General features: G+C 34.3%; 1 protein-coding gene across 5 annotated transcripts in view; it reads left to right on the top strand.

Moving 5' to 3' along the window:
• Window positions 1-16,921, top strand: part of CCDC102B (coiled-coil domain containing 102B) — an 89,788-nt gene that overhangs the window by 10,129 nt on the left and 62,738 nt on the right. For all 5 annotated transcript variants that reach the window (XM_035550539.2, XM_050708852.1, XM_050708849.1 and 2 more), the window contains exons 2-5: window positions 8,514-8,674; window positions 11,653-12,273; window positions 13,445-13,665; window positions 16,700-16,808. In XM_035550539.2, coding sequence (XP_035406432.1) covers window positions 11,668-12,273; window positions 13,445-13,665; window positions 16,700-16,808 — 936 coding nt within the window. In that variant the 5' untranslated portion in view covers window positions 8,514-8,674; window positions 11,653-11,667. The remainder of the gene's footprint in view (window positions 1-8,513; window positions 8,675-11,652; window positions 12,274-13,444; window positions 13,666-16,699; window positions 16,809-16,921) is intronic.

Below are 16,921 nucleotides of genomic sequence, written 5' to 3'. Positions count from 1 at the left end.
CCTTACTGTGAAGAATTTCTTCCTACTATCTAATCCAAATCTACCCTCTTTCGGCTTAAAGCCATTACTCCTTGTCCTATCACTCCCTGACAAAGAGTTCCTCCACAGCTTTTTTTGTAGGCCCCGTTTAGGTACTTGAAGACTGCTATAAAGTCTCCCAGGAGCCTTCTCTTCTCCAGGCTGAATAACCCCAGCTCTATTCATAGGAGAGCTGATCCAGACCTCTGAGCATCTTCATAGCCCTCCTCTGAACTTCCTTTAACATGTCCATGTCTTTCTTTTGCTGCAGGCCCCAGAGCTCAATGCAGCACTCCAGGTGGGGTCTCATGAGAGCAGAGTACAGGGAGAGAATAACCTCCCTTAATCTGCTAGGTACATTTCTTTTCATGCAACCCGTGATATGTTTGGGTTCTGGGCTGCAAGCATGTGTTACTGGTTCATGCTGAGTTTTTCATCCATCAGTACCCCCAAGTCCTTCTCTGCAGGGCTGCTCTCTATCCACTCGTCACCCATCCTGTATTTGTGCTTGGAATTACTTCAGCCAAGGTGCAGGAGCCTTGTTGAGCTGCATGTTATTTACATGGGCCCACCTCTTGAACCTGTCAAGGTCCCTCTGGATGGGGGACACTTCCTTCCAGTGCATTGACCACACCACTCAATATAGTGTTGTTGAAAAACTAGCTTAGTGTGCAGTCAGTCCCATTGTCCATGTTGCCAACTATGTTAAATAGTACCATTTCCAATACCGACCCCTTAGGAATGCTGCAGTCTCCACCTGGAGAAGAATGCTGTAGTCCCCACCTGGAGAGTCTCCACCTCTACCTCATGTCTATAAGAATACGAGTTCATCACTGAGAATAATTACTCATGGTCTGTGGATCTTTTCTCATAGAGGAGAAATATGTCAAGATGAAAAACAAAAACAAAACAATACACTAATCTTTCATAAGGATTTGGATTTAAACAAATAATCTGCTGCCCTTCTACCTCAAGAAAATCTAAGTTATGTGAAATACAATGTAACAGTCCTTAGTCACAAAGAATAGTTCTTTATTTTATAGTATTTTGGGGAGTATTTAACTTTTCTTCATCTTTGCTCATACTTAACTGATTAAATTTCTCTGGTTTTGCATATGTCCAATGTGTTTTTTTTGCAGGTTGCTCTTTGACTCTAGAGTATCCAAGTATTAAAGTATTACAAATTTAAGTACTTAGTCTCATTTATAGACTCAAGTTTTATCTGGCTTGGGAGGACTATATATTCCTTCGAGCTTCTTTTATATTAAGAACTTTTTTATTTTATTTTATTTTATTTTATTTTATTTTATTTTATTTTATTTTTTTCCTTTGTGTGCCAGCATTTCTATTCCTTTGTTTTCTGGAAACAAGGAGCAAATAGACTTGCAATAATAGATGCGGGAAAGATAAAAAAAAAAACAACCTGTAAGTTGCTAAACATAATCAGGGTTCATATCTCAAGATATTTTATAATTATATTTCTTTCTAAAATGTATGTATTTGTTTCATGGATGAGTGCATAGACCCTGGTATATTTCACAAAAGCTATATAAATCCAATAAAAAGATCAAACTTTTAGCAAATTAGAGATATGGGGGAGTGGAGCATAGCTGTCTTAAATATGTCACTGTTATCTGTTGCATGCTTTGTAGTATTTTGTTTGTTTGTTTGTTTTTAATCTGAAATGGAAACAAGAAAATTCCAAGAAAACACATTACTGCCCTTGAATAGCAAATAAAGATAATTTGACAGTCTTTTTGAAACAGATAGTCTGGGTTTTTCTTTCAATCACTAGAGTGAAAATGGTTTAAATAGGAAAATAGTTCAGAGAAAATCTTTTCCATATGCCACTGAATTCTTACAGAAACATAACATATTGTCTTCCCCCCCCCGCCCCGTAACTATGTGAGAGAATTCTGATGCTAATCAAAAGAATGATTTGTTATTTACAATATGTTTTTATTAATGTTAATTACCATATTGAAAGCAAATGTGTTGTTCTGCACATAATCTGCTGCTGTATTTTAAAAGTTCAGTAATTGAGTTTGTTAGAACAAAGTTCTAAAGCATGTGTATGTTCACATGAAAAACATAAGATTATTTTTTATTTTTATTTTTTTATTTATTTTTTGCATTGACAGTTATTCCATTAGGATTACAAAATTACTTTCTTTTTAAAAAATAAATTACCTGGAAGAATTGTAGATGTCAAAAATGTGGAGATACTTCTTACTATTTGTGATAACAATTGGGATATGCTGCTTCTAGCATCAGTGTTTTCACAGGATCCTCTACACCTTACATAGTGTTTTTCAAGCCATTTGGCTGCAAGTTATGTATTCAGAAAGATTAAAAACTGTTGATTTGTTCTTGTTCCCTGGCTGTTACAGCAGTGCTGTTAGAAGTAGGAGAGGTGGACATGCACAGCTCCTCAGAAACTGAACCTCTCAGAGAATGATGAGGTTACAGAGGACGACAAGAGTTCACCCAATCCAAGCCCCCTGCTCGAAGCAGGTCAAGTAGTGCAGATTACTCAGGATTTATATACATCACATCATTTGTTTCAAGAGAAATTTCTGTTTTATCTGTCAGTGTGAAAGCTTTTTTTTTTTTCTTTTTTTCTTTCCCAAAAAGCTTCCCTAAATTTTCCTTAAAGTGGGGCAGGACCACTTCCACTTGGAACTGTAAATCTTATTTCAGAATGTTGGAGTCGTTCATGGGGAAGGATAGGAAATGAGGATAAACTGGCAATGAGAATGGTGTGGCCAGCTTGAGGGCCACACGGGACTACTTCACGTTTCTCTTTGTGAAGTTACAAATTATATATATGTATATCAATTTACTCTACATGTCTTTGTGTGAATTGTGAAAACCTTCAGCCAGAAGCAAGCTGTTGTTATCTACTATTAACAAGGATTCCTCCTCCAGAATTTTTTGTTTGTTTGTTTCTTATGATGAATACTGGAATATCAGGTAGCAATATACTTAATATTGTTTTATAGTGTAAAATGCTTATTGCAGCATTCTGGTGATTGCTTTATTTTCCTTTGGTTTCTGGATAACCTTGTTTAGTTTCTGAATAAAACAGAAAATCATCATGTATTCCAGATCACATTCCAGTGTGAAAAAATATTTCCTTTCACTTATTAATCCCTCTGTGGCTTATTACATTTCAGTCATCATCTTTAACACTCATCCTTTACCTTTTCTCCTGGGAATTGAGCTATACATAGACTGATAATGTAATAGCACATTTTCTGTCGTTCTTCAGAAACACTTTGTCACAGCATTTTATATCCTAGTAAAATGCAATTTTTTCTACAGAAATTTTCCTGAAGTTACTTTCTTGTTTTGAAATTTTTAGTCTACTTAGGTAGGTAACAAACTTTGTTTTGAGATTTTTCAATAGTGCGCCAAATGGAAACTTGGGTCTCATTTATGTGCCTTCTCTCTGCCTTATTGTTCCCTCCCATCATCTGGTGGTGATCAACACAGAATTGGGATCTGACTCTTTTTGCACAGATTCTGTATTCTACTAACAAGTGTTTACTTACATTTGGTCATACTCCTTTGTAGTATTACTGTATTATTATTATATATATATGCATATTTATCCTCTGCTGGGATCATTTATTTATTTATTTATTTTAAAGGCAAAGGTGTTTATACCATAAAGAAATAATGAGCAAAAAAGTGATATTCAGTTTTATCAATACTTTATATTTGACCAGATCCGTAGAAAATGTGTAGAACTTCTCCTAGCATTTCTATGTTTACTCATTCTCTCTAAGGCAGTCTAATTATTTTGGGTTTGTTTTATTTTTTTAGGAATTTTAGAATTAAGTTTTTGGCCTTACATTATCAGTTATATTTCAAAAGCTTAGGTTGAGCCTAGGTAATAGAAGGAAGATGAGATTGCATAACCTTTATTTTGTGTGTCAAGACATTAACTGTGGCTGTGATTTCATTTGATCCCAAAGACATACTGAACAAACCACACTTTCCAAACTGATACAGTGGAAAAACTTGTTTCTTTCATACACTTACTGATTTTATAATCAAACAAACAAAGAAACAACAATGACAAAAAACATCAAAACCATTAAAACATTTCTTTTTATGATGCTAAAAACATAACTTTATCGTTTTTGCAGCATAATTGTTTTTAGTTATCAGACATAAAGTAGTTATAAGGGGATTTTTAAGTAAGTGAGATTTGCATCAAAGTTTTGATATTAAAAAGAATGTGTCTAGAGAAGTGTAAACAGGAAAAAAAAAAGATGAGCAGATAACTTATGACAGGAAGTAAATGATTTGCATTGTTTATCTTCATTTCAGGACACTTTTTGGCTGATTTTTAGTTACAACACATGCAAAGAATATAATGTTTGGAGCCAACATCAACAGCTTAAAAATGGTTTAATTTTTATAGCTCTGGAAAAAATAAGCACAATGATCCTTGGCTGTGCACTCAAAAATCTTTCTTTTAATTTTTATTTCTGAAATAACAAATTTCTTAACTTGCTAACAGAGATCATGATCACACCCAGGTTGAAGAGCTACGAGAATGTACATACGTTGTCACTGTTCATTTAGATCTTTCAAATTTACAGGACAAATGTACTCTATAAATTATTAAACTTTACCTTATATGCTCATTATCAGTAAAAACAACACAAAAACACCAACTAAGACTTCAATTCTCTTTGTATAGACTAGTTTAGAATTCACTAATTCAGCACTTCATTAATTCATGAACTCTGTAACCCACAAGTTCTCTAATTCCCTATTAGTGCACCTGTGAGCAAAATAGTTACCAAGGCGATGGTGCAAGTGCTCATTCTTCCTCCTCTGTCACAATTTGGATGTCCCCTGCAACACACCAGGAAGCAAAAAAGCCTCAGCAATCTGGTTGCTCTTGGATCTGGTTCAAAAGCTTTTTGGCATTCTGACATGTACTTTTCAGATTGGAATTTGGTCTATACCATTTCCATAAACTAGTGGATTTTGAAGAAATTGCTAGGCAGTAACTCTGCAAAGACCCCAGGAAATGATGGCTTCAGGGAACAGCCGACTGCAGGTGAGAACAGCTGCAGAATGGACATTACCTCTTCCTGTACTCTGCACTTGTTGCTCTTGCTCTTGAGCTAATGTTTCTGATCCTAGTCCCTAGCATGAGCTGTGTGTTCAGCCAAAACCTGAGCAGGATCTCAGGAGTGACCAGTTACGTATGTCCAGATATTTGGGGCCAATTGTAAAATGGAGATGAACTTTGACAGGCACAGAGATTTGGAAGTTGTGAATAGAATGGAGTTTACAGTTTGTTTTGCCAGAGCTTTTGCCACAGTGCATCCTCTCCTCACATCCTGTTGAAGTAAATTGTAAATCCAAGTGTTTGCTAGCCATTCCTGTAACCAGTTACTTGTCTGTCCCAAGGATTTTGTGCTATATTTATTTGAGCCAAATGACCAGCCACCTGACTCCAATGTGCCTCAAGATTTGTAGGCTTTTTGTGGGTAGACACATATTCTTAGATTTAGCTATATTGTAAATAATTTTGGTATGTTTACTTTCCCATACATGTCTACCACTTACTTCTCTCTCTCTCTTTTTACCCTCTTCTGTAGTCGTGGGGTTGAACAATCCCACATAGCATAAATATCTGCATAGGCATGAGTGACTCCATGCTTCAAAGCCATTTCCACATCTCTAAACTCAGCTCTGCTCTGAGCCACCAATCTCTGCTGTGAAATTGTGATAGTCTTTACTGATATAATTGCAGCTTTATCTCTCTATAATTCCCCACTCACTGTGCACTCCTGTCTGCGACCCACACTTCTGTCAGCAGAGAGGTAGGCAGATGAGAGGATTCAATGGGTGTCCCAACTCACTTTACACTCTCTTTGTTTGTCCCGTCACTTGTTACCTGGCAATGTACATTCCCCTTTCATGAATTAATGGCTCCATAGTTGGCAGCCCTGCATATAGAGCAAAGTTTTCAGGGAGGAACAGTCAGTGCTCTTCCCTGTTTCCCCCACCCACCTCCTCCAAGCCTTTTTTCCATTGTAGGGGAAACAACATGCTAAACCAAAGAACTAACTCAAACAACCTAAAAGCCCCAAATATGATCACACTCCCAAGCTATGACTGATTTTTACAAAAATCTCTCTTTTTTTTTTTTTTTTTTTTTTTTTTTCCCCATGGATATAAGTTCACACATTTTTGCAGCTCCTGGAGTAAATGAAATTTACTTTTGTTCTTATTATTATTGTTTTTAAACAGCTGTAGCAATATCATGGGAAGTTCTGACTTTCCAGTAGCACTTACAAAGGAACACATGCAGTTTTGACTTTTTTTTTTTTTAATTATTTTTAATAGATTAGACAAAAGAAAATTAACTGGCTTCATCTGAAGCAGATACTTTCTGTTAAGATATGGGATCCCTTTAAAAAAAGTTTGGCTGAAATCTTCATAATCCATAAGAGATATGTAACTACAGATTAAGTCATGCAGTAAGAAGAGGGATGTTGAAATGCTATCCTCAAGATACTGATAGTGAACTTACTGGAAAAGCTGATTTCAATGAGCATGAATTAAAACAAGGGAAGTGTAATAATTCTTTTAACTTCTGGTGATTTTGTCAACTGTGTCAGCAGATTTATTACATTTCTCTTTGTCCATAATAGTAACCTGGGATAATAAATCTAGAGCTGTTCTTTTTCGTTACAATTGTTTATGATCATTAGGTAAATAAGCAAAGGTTGTAATATAATGAAATATGGTGTAGACAGATTCCTTGTTTTGTTTGTCAATTATCTGTATGCTTTTTTTTTTCCCCTCTTATAACCATCAGATCTCTTTCTCTAACTCCTTTATGCTGTCCTCACCCCACTCACATGATAACATGAATGTTGATTCCTATATTTTGTGCATACATTAGATTATTTAGTTAAGAAAACTACTCTAAAAGGGAATCTGTGTTACTTCTTATCCCTGAATTGTTAAACAGGTGGAACTACCAGAAGATTTCACAGGACAGAAAATCCCCACTTTCATCTACTTCACTAACTTCATCTTATCTTTCCATCTAATTATCTTTTATTAAGTAAATTACACTCATCAAGTTCCATATGCTGAGCTAGCTTGTCTGCTGCTGCAAACTCAAGCTGGAAACTTGCAAACTAGCTGCAGACAGCATTTTTTTTTTTTATTCTCCATTATCAGACTCAGCAATTTTCTGATGCGTAGAGGTCTGCTCCTGTAACAAAATGAATGCTTTCTTATCTTTATTATCCTTCAGATACACCTTAGAAATTTTTCTTGGTTGTCCCTGGAACAGATTGAAAACTGTCACCTATAAAATATAACCAAAATTCAATGTACATGTGAAATGTTTTACTGTGAATTATTTTTCTATGAAGCAGTCATATACCAGATAAGGGAGATTTTTTGAAAGTATCATGATAGCTACAAGGATGACTAAGGATTCATTGTCAACCAGGGGATTATGACTGTCTTAAATTAAACATTTTGCTTTTTATTTCATCAGTGCAGTTTGAAAGATCCCATTGACGTGGCGTGTAAAAAAGCCTATTCTGATCTGGAATCATGAGATTCTGACCGCTTCAGGCACTTTACTAATAATCAACAGATTTTTATTTTAAACCTTTGCTTCCTTTCAGGATTCGTATTCAGTCTATTTCTGTTAAAATAGATACAAGCTCAAGTCTTAGCTGAACATTGCTATTTTTATCAGAGTTGGTTTACAACAGTCAAGCATGGATATTAAACTAGCTGCATTAAAATATTCATACTTGCTACTATTAATCTTTTAACACTCACAGAAAGCTATTAGTCTTCAGATTAAATGAAAATGTTTGTGAAAAATATCTGCAGAAAACAAACATTACATTAAAAAAAAAAAGTTTGGAAATGCCATTACAATGAGGTATGGCATTTTAAAGGGTAGTTCATTTGCTTTCATCCCCCATGTTCTTAGAGGCTGATGTTCCTAGCTAGAGTTACCTTAATGGATCTGCGCAATACACAATAGTGGTTTACCACAAAAGCAAGTTGACAGCCAAAAACTCACTTTAGCTTTTTTTTCTTTTTTTTTTCTTTTTCCCAAAATAAAAATAAAAAACAAGCACTTTTTTTTTTTGTCGGTCATATCACAAATCTTATCACAAATGCTTATCTTTTACTCCCTTGATATTACTTCTATAATTCTGTGATCTATATAGATTGAATGCAATTCTATGATGCTGTCAAAAGGAACAGTCCTACTTTCCTTCCACCTCTACCGTGTGTTTTGTGGAAATACTGTTTCATGAAGCCTCTTGTGAAATATGTGAGGGCACTGATAAAGCTGACAAATGACTAGATGGAAATGTTGCATCTGTTTGATCTGATTACTTCATTAACAAGAAAAAATAACTAGTCAAAAAAAAGTGTAAGACTGAGCATGTGTGAGAATGGGGGTGCTGTCTTTTCAGGAGCTGACTAACACTGGTTATGGAAGTACAGCAATTATGCAAAGCAGAAAATCCTACTTCCATTAAGGTCAATGGAAAAACACCCTTTTACTTTGAGAGCAGCCCTGTATCCAGAAGACCTATGGATGCTTCAGTATAAAATATAATGGAAATTTAACGAAGTAAGTATGGTAGCGAGATTCATTTTTCCTGACTACAATTAATAAAATTACACTGAGTCATGAGCTGCCCTTCCCACATTCTAAATACTCTTGTTCTCTACTGTGTTAAATGTAGTGTTAAATTATAGGGCACTGCACCTTGCTCACTAAACCAAAAATATATCTAAAAGTCTTTAAATAAGTGTTGCACTTCTGTACACTGCTTTTGTTTTTATTGTGATAAAATTTATAAGTTAAATTACATGAGAGAAATCCAATAGATGGAATCAGATCTGAAAAGTCTTTAGTGAATCATGGCCTCTAGTTACTTTTTGTTCTTTTATTTTTGAGAATTTGGCTTTACATCTTCCTCTGCTTCAGTGATAATATTTGATTGTCTGTATTGTGTGCAAATGAGACACAACAAGGCAATCTGGTCCCAAGCAATGAAAGCTACTATTTTTTATTATTATTATCATTATTTAGTGCATATAAGAGGGTGAAAACAGGCTACCTGACCAAAGAAAGTTTATATGTGTTTCTATATAGTGAAACATCAAAATATTTCAGTCATATTTCCACTAGAATAGTTATGGGTTCAAGAATTTTGGTGTAGGTCCTTCAGTGCTGTCATTCTACTTGAAAAGGAAAAACATATGGACATCTAGCAATAACAATATGTAATTCTTTGGGCAATGCTTCTCAATGTTTGTTTCAAACAGTAAATTATCCTCATTTTACAAATGGGAAAATATATGCATGTATTAATGATTTGCTGACTTCCCTCTGTCAAAAGGGAAACTAAAGTCAAGGTTTGCTGTTCTAATCATTGATCTACTGTCCACTGCAGCAGTGTGAGAGCTGGTCAGACGGCATGGTCAGATATCAATTAAACAGTAGTTTTTAACCAGTATAAGCACAACATCTTTATGAAGTCAACAATATATGTACATTTATCTTATTTATAATGGGGTAACAGGACTAAATATTTTTCTGTCTTTTATTTATTTCTCTCCTAGAAATTAGCCATGCTGAAAGCTGTATTCAGTATGAATTCTAATTTCATCTTTTGTATTTTTTGTGGTATTGATCTATATAATCTATAGATTATTATCTGTAGACCTGTATAATCTGTAGCTCTAGACCAGGTTGCCTAAAGCCTCATCCAACCGGGCCTTGAACACTTCCAAAGACGGGTCATCCAGAGCTTCTCTGGACAACATGTTTCAGTGCCTCACCACCCGCACAGTAAAAAATTACTTCCTAATATTTAATCTATTTTTTTTGTTGTTTGTTTAAAGCCATTACCCCTTGTATACCCACTACACTCCCTGACACAGTCCCTCCCCAGCTTTCCTGTAGGCCCTCTTTAGGTGGAAGGCCACTATAAGGTCTCTCAGTAGCTTTCTCTTCTCCGAGCTGAACAATCCCAACTTTCTCAGCCTGTCTTTGTAGGAGAGGTGTTCCAGTCCTTTGATCATTCTTATGGCCCTCCTCTGTACTCATGCTAATAGGTCCATGTCCTTCTTGTGCTGTGGGCCCCAGAGCTGAACACAGTACTCAAAATATCCGTGTTTTTATCTGGCATCAGCCAGCCGCTGAAATGAATTATGTTGACATATGTGTCTTTTAATAATAAATAAATAAACAAATAAAAAGCTAAGACACTATTATACCTCCTACAGTCTTACAGGGGATTTCTAAAAATCAGTTTTGTTTAGGTTTTCTGAAAAGCACACAGGGAAGTTAAGCTTTGGCAATGGCTGTTATGCAGCTGTGTAGTGTTGTTGTGTGGGTTGCTGGTGCTAACCAGACAGTGACAATGAAGGGAGCTGGAGTCTATTTCCATATTTTTCCTTTTCTCATATCTATAGTCATCTACCACAATTCTCCAGAACCTTCTAATGAGTGGCAAGTAAATGTCCTGCAAAGCACTGAAAAGTTGATTAGAGCTGAGAAAATGGAACCAGAAAATTCAGAAACTTCTACCCAGCTGAAATGAAACATGAAAGAACTGTAATGTCAAAACTGTCCACTCTTCAGTGATTTGTTTACTGCATTTATTTTCTACATTTCAAATACAGGTGTTAATGCTAATCACTGTAACATATAAACATGATTTTTCTTAAACATGGATGTTGGAATATAAGAGAAAATTTTTTACTTTAAACAATTTAGTCTTCTATTGGTATAGCAAGATTTTAATTTAATTTAATTTAATTTAATTTAATTTTAACCAAGAGGAAAAAAAAAAGTGACTACAGCTTGTCCATATCATCATTGTTTTAGCAATGGGATGGGAAAGCAATTGCTGAGGTGTTGATTTTCCTCTGGGCAAATGAGTAATAGTGGATAAATAATGAAAGAGAGCAGCCAGATTTACTGTTAGGATATTGATATTCTTTCAAGAATAATAGGTGAATACGCTTTCTGGACAGTTTCTGGAATGTAGATCGCAAAATAAAGCACACCATAAAGATACTTGATTTCCTTTTTCTTGTGAAACAAGGAAAATCCAAATGTGAATTGGTATTTTTTTGCTTATGTAGATAAATTACAAGGTAAGTTTTGCTTAGTATGAAGTTCCATAGTTTGAGAAAGAAGGCAAATGAATCTGTGACTGTAGTTGTAGCTAAATCCTTTCATCTTACTAGACATTTAAAATATATATTGATTCAATTTAATCTTGTCTTGAAAGAAGAAGGTTTTTGCATAATTTTTTTAGACTCAGAAATTTTTGAAAGCGTATTAAATGACATTTCCTTTGGTAACAATTCCTAGACAAGTAATAAGTATGTCTGTTTATGCTGTACTCAAAAATGTTACATAAAATATATTTTCATAGCTAATTCTTAATGAAATATACTGCTAAAATGCCCAACAGTATTATTAATAAGATTATATCATTATTATAACAGTAAAATAAAATACTGTTTGAGGTTATTCATAAAACATAATTTAATTGAGCAAAGCTAAAATATTATCTTTGTCTTTTTTAGGAGTGAAATTAGATTATGAATCAAAACATGAACACAGGCTCTGTTCAGAAAATAATGGAAGAGACACAGGTTTTTAGGACCCAGCCAAGACAACCTTATAAATCAGCTGAAGTTTGCCAACCAGATGGCAATATATGTAATTCAAATCTTCCATCTCAACATTTCTATCCATATTCATCTAATTATACATGTATGCATATGAATTACAGCAGCGATTTGGAAATTTTTGAAGCAGTAAAAATTCGGGAACTGGAAGAAATCAAAGCCAGAGCTGCACAAATGGAGAAGACCATGCGCTGGTGGTCAGATTGTACTGCTAACTGGAGGGAGAAATGGAGCAAAGTTAGAGCAGAAAGAAATAAAGCCCGAGAGGAAGCAAGGCAATTGAGAATAAAATTAGACAATGTTGTAAAAGAAATGAGTATGCTTAAAAAGTTAAATCAAGATTTAGTAAGTGAGAAGGAAAATTTAGAAAATGTAACTACTTGGAAAACAGAATGCAGTTGCTCAGAAATATCGCATATAAAACAAGACCTAAACCAGTTAACATTTCCAGAACAAGAACCTGTGAAAGAACTGAGCAAAACCAGCAAGATTCCTGTGGCAGAAGACACAAAGAAGGTAAAGAATGGGGATTTTTCTAGCTCATTAAGAAGAAGGAAATTATGGATGTGTGTAGAAATGGAATTTTTCAAGCATTTTCACCAAAATACCATGTGATTTGGTCGTGAGAAACATGGAAAACTATTCATATCCCTCAGCTGTGGCTAAACATATAAGTAAAAGAGGCAGACTGTTGCCTCCAATAATCTCTTGTTCTATCTTTCATGTTATAAGGTATCAGGTTACCTCTGAATTCTTCACATTTCATGTACTGTTATGTCCAAAAAAAAAAAAAAAAAGTAGTGTATTTTCCTGATATCTAAAATAAAATTACTTAGTTCTCCTTTCTTGGAATCTCTGAAATGAGGGAAGAGGTGAATCGAATTCCTCTTCAAAGTAGCAAGATTTTTATTTGGTAAGGAGAGCAATTAAAATCTCGAAAGAATAGACTGGTATGAAACAGTACTGTTGGTACCATGCTAAAATGTGATTAGCTTTTAAGCACAATTGTTTAGAGGTTATAAAATTTAAGCGTATTTCTGAAGAAAACTATTGTTCAGTCTTCCTAATGCAAATGTATTTTATTTTTTAGTCATTTTTTCTACCTGTTTTTAATTTTGCTTAGAGTTTACATGCAAAATGTGTACCCTCAAAACAGGTATTATAGTGCTTTTGCTTTCTGGATTGGACACAGATTGGTATGTTATGCAAGTAACTAGTCCTTATACAAAACTTGTTAAAGTCCATCACTTGCTTCAATATGATTTTTATTAGAAGTCTAAGAGTTCTTACGTGGAATTTCTCAATATATTATCTGTATGTACAAATTCTGTTTCTGTTTTTAAAAATTCTAGGTTTCTGTCTTCACCATAGTTATAGCCAACTAGTGATAACTGGAACCAATTTGTTGAGGAGTGATACATTAGAAATATCTTGCATACGGAACATCTCGCACATTCACAGAGTGTGAGGTGTCACAAAACAACAGTGATTACTCCAACCAGAATGACTTTTTTGCATTAGAGAACATTCTAATTGTATCCTGTGCAAGTATACAAGATGTTACTTATTCCCTTTTTCCCCCTCCATTGGTTAAGTGTTTGGAAGAGCCTTGGTAGGCCTTGCAGAAGTTATGTTTAGGCTTTTCATTTATGTTTTTCTGAAATGTCACGTTTTTCTCTTTTCTCAGGATGTGGAAATAATCAAAGATTCTTTAAGAAGCAATCAAAATAAAAAAATAACTCTAAAGCATTCTGATTCCTTTCCCTGTGGAATTGCCAGTATTTATTTGGAGGAACAAAAAAAAAGTCTGGACAATATAGCCCAGACATCAGAGAATGATTTAATACATGTTTCTGTCATGCATTTGCATTTGGCTGAGTTAAAGAAAATCTTGCAGAAGGAAAGAGAGTAAGTGCTTGGGGGTTCTCCTTGGGGAAATCTCTATTTAAAAATAAGTTTTTAAAGACATTTTCTGAAGTAGATATGGTGCTGTTTTGCATTTACAGCTCATATTATGTTCTCCTAGATATTTCTATGCTTTATTAATTGCCTTAAGTAATTCAGAAAAATATATATATATATATATACTGATTAGTGGTTTTGAAAATCTATATTTCCCTGTTTTGAAAATATTTCACAGTACTATGTATGTGTTTCTTGTTTTCTTTGTCTTGTTTGTCATTTGCATAACATGCACTCCGTATAGAAGTGTTATGAATATAAAGTTAATCACAAAATCATACTTACCAGCAATGTGGTACCAATGAAATAATATCTGTTGTACTCACTTTTTGGAGTGCCTTGTGCTTAAGAGGAAATTTTCATTGACTTTGATTTCAAAGTCCACCTACCTCAGGCAGTACCTGCTTACATAGCAGTGATTTTTACATAATAGTGGACATTGGTGTAACAACTTCCTCCCTAGGTCACCTTGGGCAACGTTTCCTGCTTACAAAGAGGTTCTGTAAGCAGAATATATGCAACTTGAAAGTATGAAGTAATTATTTTTGGCCATGCACACAATATGTACCTAGGAATAATGTTACTAGGAACATTATTAACATAGTCACCAGCCTTTGAGACGCCCTATGAGTCTTTGTTGGGCAAGCTATCATCTGCCAGCTCACAAAGAATTAGTCTCCACTTCTCATGGGAATGGGATGATTTTGATGAGTTGCCATCTTCAGATTCCCATATTTTCTCTTAGAGATTTATACTTCATGTCAGTACTTTTTGGTCCTGGATCCTGGAGCTGCTAGTAATCACTGTCTCAGTGTTCTTACCCATTTGCATTTTTACTTATCTTGCATAGCTCTAGCTTAAGTATTTTCTCACATCTTCCTCACAATTTAGCAGTTTTCTCAATAAAAGTAAGCCAAGGACACTGCTGCGCTGCATCAAAGCCAAGCTTGGTTTATAGACAGCTTGAACCCACTAGGCCAAAGGTTACCTTGGCAGCCAGTATGATCTTGCTCATTCTGCACAGGACCATTCAGCATATATATATATATATATTATTATTTTTTTTACCCCACAGTGCTCCAGAATTGCGACTACATTCTCTCCAAACTCAAACCAGCTCATGGAGTCATGCAGAGCTACTGTTTGGACATGTCTCTACTTACCTTACTAACCTCTCCATAAATAGTTCAGATGGTTCTGGTTCAAGAATGTTAGCTTCAGTTGCAAATGCAGAGGCAACAAGAAGATAGTTCATTCAAGTGAATTGCTTCATTGGCATAGCTAACATTGCTTCCAGGCCCTGAGCCAGATTACTCAGCGGTAACTCTCACACCTCTGCACAGGCCTGCAGTGTGCTGCATAGACATGCCCTAGAGACATATCTCATCAAATATACTATGGTTTAATTCCTTAAGGTTAACAATGTTGCTGTGAAAGATGGATGTTAACCAAATATTCTCAGAATGTAGTTAAAGTCAACCTGACAAAAATACTTTCTGTCAAAAGGTTTACAAATTCTGTTAGCCACAGAATAGAAAATAGCTACTGTGACATACGTTTATTTTATTGCTAGTTGAATTTTCTTTTTTCACTATTTCAATATCTTTCTCTTTTCTCATCACCCTGCATCCCTCTAGTTTTGTGTTATGTATATAATGTAAAATTTTCATCTCCCAACATAATAGTGCTTCTATGGCTTTACTGTTTTTCATATTTTAGATTTGCTGTTTATAGCCAATTGAATATTCAGGGATTACAAACTGTGACAGTATTTCATTAAAAATATTAGAAATATAATTTAAAAGATTTTATTTGCAATTAAGGTTTTTTTTTTCCGTTTTTAGTTGTGGTCCAAATTCTATTTTGCTAGACTATTGCAAAATGATGTACACATGCTACACAAATATTAAATGAAATTATGAAAGCATAAATTATAAATAGGTATAAATTATAAATAGCTATAAATTATAAATAGGTATAAATTATAAATAGGTGTAAAACATATAAATTATGAGAAGTTCATTCTTATCTTTGGAACTTGGCTAATATCTTTACTGTGGACACAGAAATGAGTTTTTATCTGGTCTCAAAGACAAGAACACCTATAGTGCCTCTGCTGCTTCATATTTCTTACATTATCTACTGAATGGTTGAAAATAATGTAAGTGTTTTGAAGACAGGTAAAAATCAAAATCAAAGTTCAGTGTTTCAGTAATGTAATACCTTTCTCCAAGGAACCATCATTCATTCTTTGTGAATCACATATCCTAAATATTTTCCTGAATGTAGGAATGGACATGCTCAAATAACGTTCCAGAGGCAAATCATTAAAGTTGTCACTTTAATGAAGATGAGTCCCTCTGAGCTAAATAATCCAAATTTCCAAAATGTTGCTAACATATTCTTTCAAGAGCAATTATTTTTTAAACAGCCAAGGAACACATTTTAACCCCTTTTTTTCTTTTTTCTTTTTTCTTTTTCTTTTTACATCTAAAGTAGATCCTGTGGATTTCTGTTCAGCGCTCTGTACATACTGTATATATTTCTACATATGTGTATACTTAAAATAATCTTTTGCCTGTAGCCAAATAACAGGTACAGTACCTTTTATCTGAGGATTTTTGCTATCTCACCATATATTATGCAATCTAGATCACTAACTGAAATCTATTTCCCTATTTTCTTCAGTTGAGCCCAAAGTTTTATTTAATTTAAAATTTGAATTTTATATGACTGGATTTCTTTGTTTGTTCTTCTCTGCTATTATTTTTGGTAAATCTCTTAGAATAATTATATGATGATAGTAGGTAGGTTTGTAATTAAAAACAAACAAACAAACAAGCAAACAGAAAACAAACCCCACAAATATACAGTTGAAAAAGGCAGCAAAATAGAGCTGAACCTATGTCAAGAAAATTAAATATAATTTGTCTTTTGTTGTCTTCAAAAAATGTAACACTGATTTTTAAAACACTTTCAGAATGAATGTATTTCTGGAAAAAGAAGTGGAAAGGACAGCAAATGAATTATCTCTTTGGAAATGGAAATATGATGAACTAAGACAATCTAAGCTGGAAAGTCTGAACCAGGTATGCTAGCAATACATTATTATAATGTGGAATAAGAAACAAAACAGACTTCAGATTTTCTATGTGTAACTAAGAATAGAATAAAATCATTTTTAGGGTTTACAAAAATGATA

Source organism: Cygnus atratus, chromosome 2 (assembly GCF_013377495.2).
Source record: "Cygnus atratus isolate AKBS03 ecotype Queensland, Australia chromosome 2, CAtr_DNAZoo_HiC_assembly, whole genome shotgun sequence".
Classification (NCBI taxonomy): Eukaryota; Metazoa; Chordata; class Aves; order Anseriformes; family Anatidae; genus Cygnus; species Cygnus atratus.
Note: the sequence above shows the minus strand (reverse complement) of the source record. Positions and strands in the feature narration are given on the sequence as shown.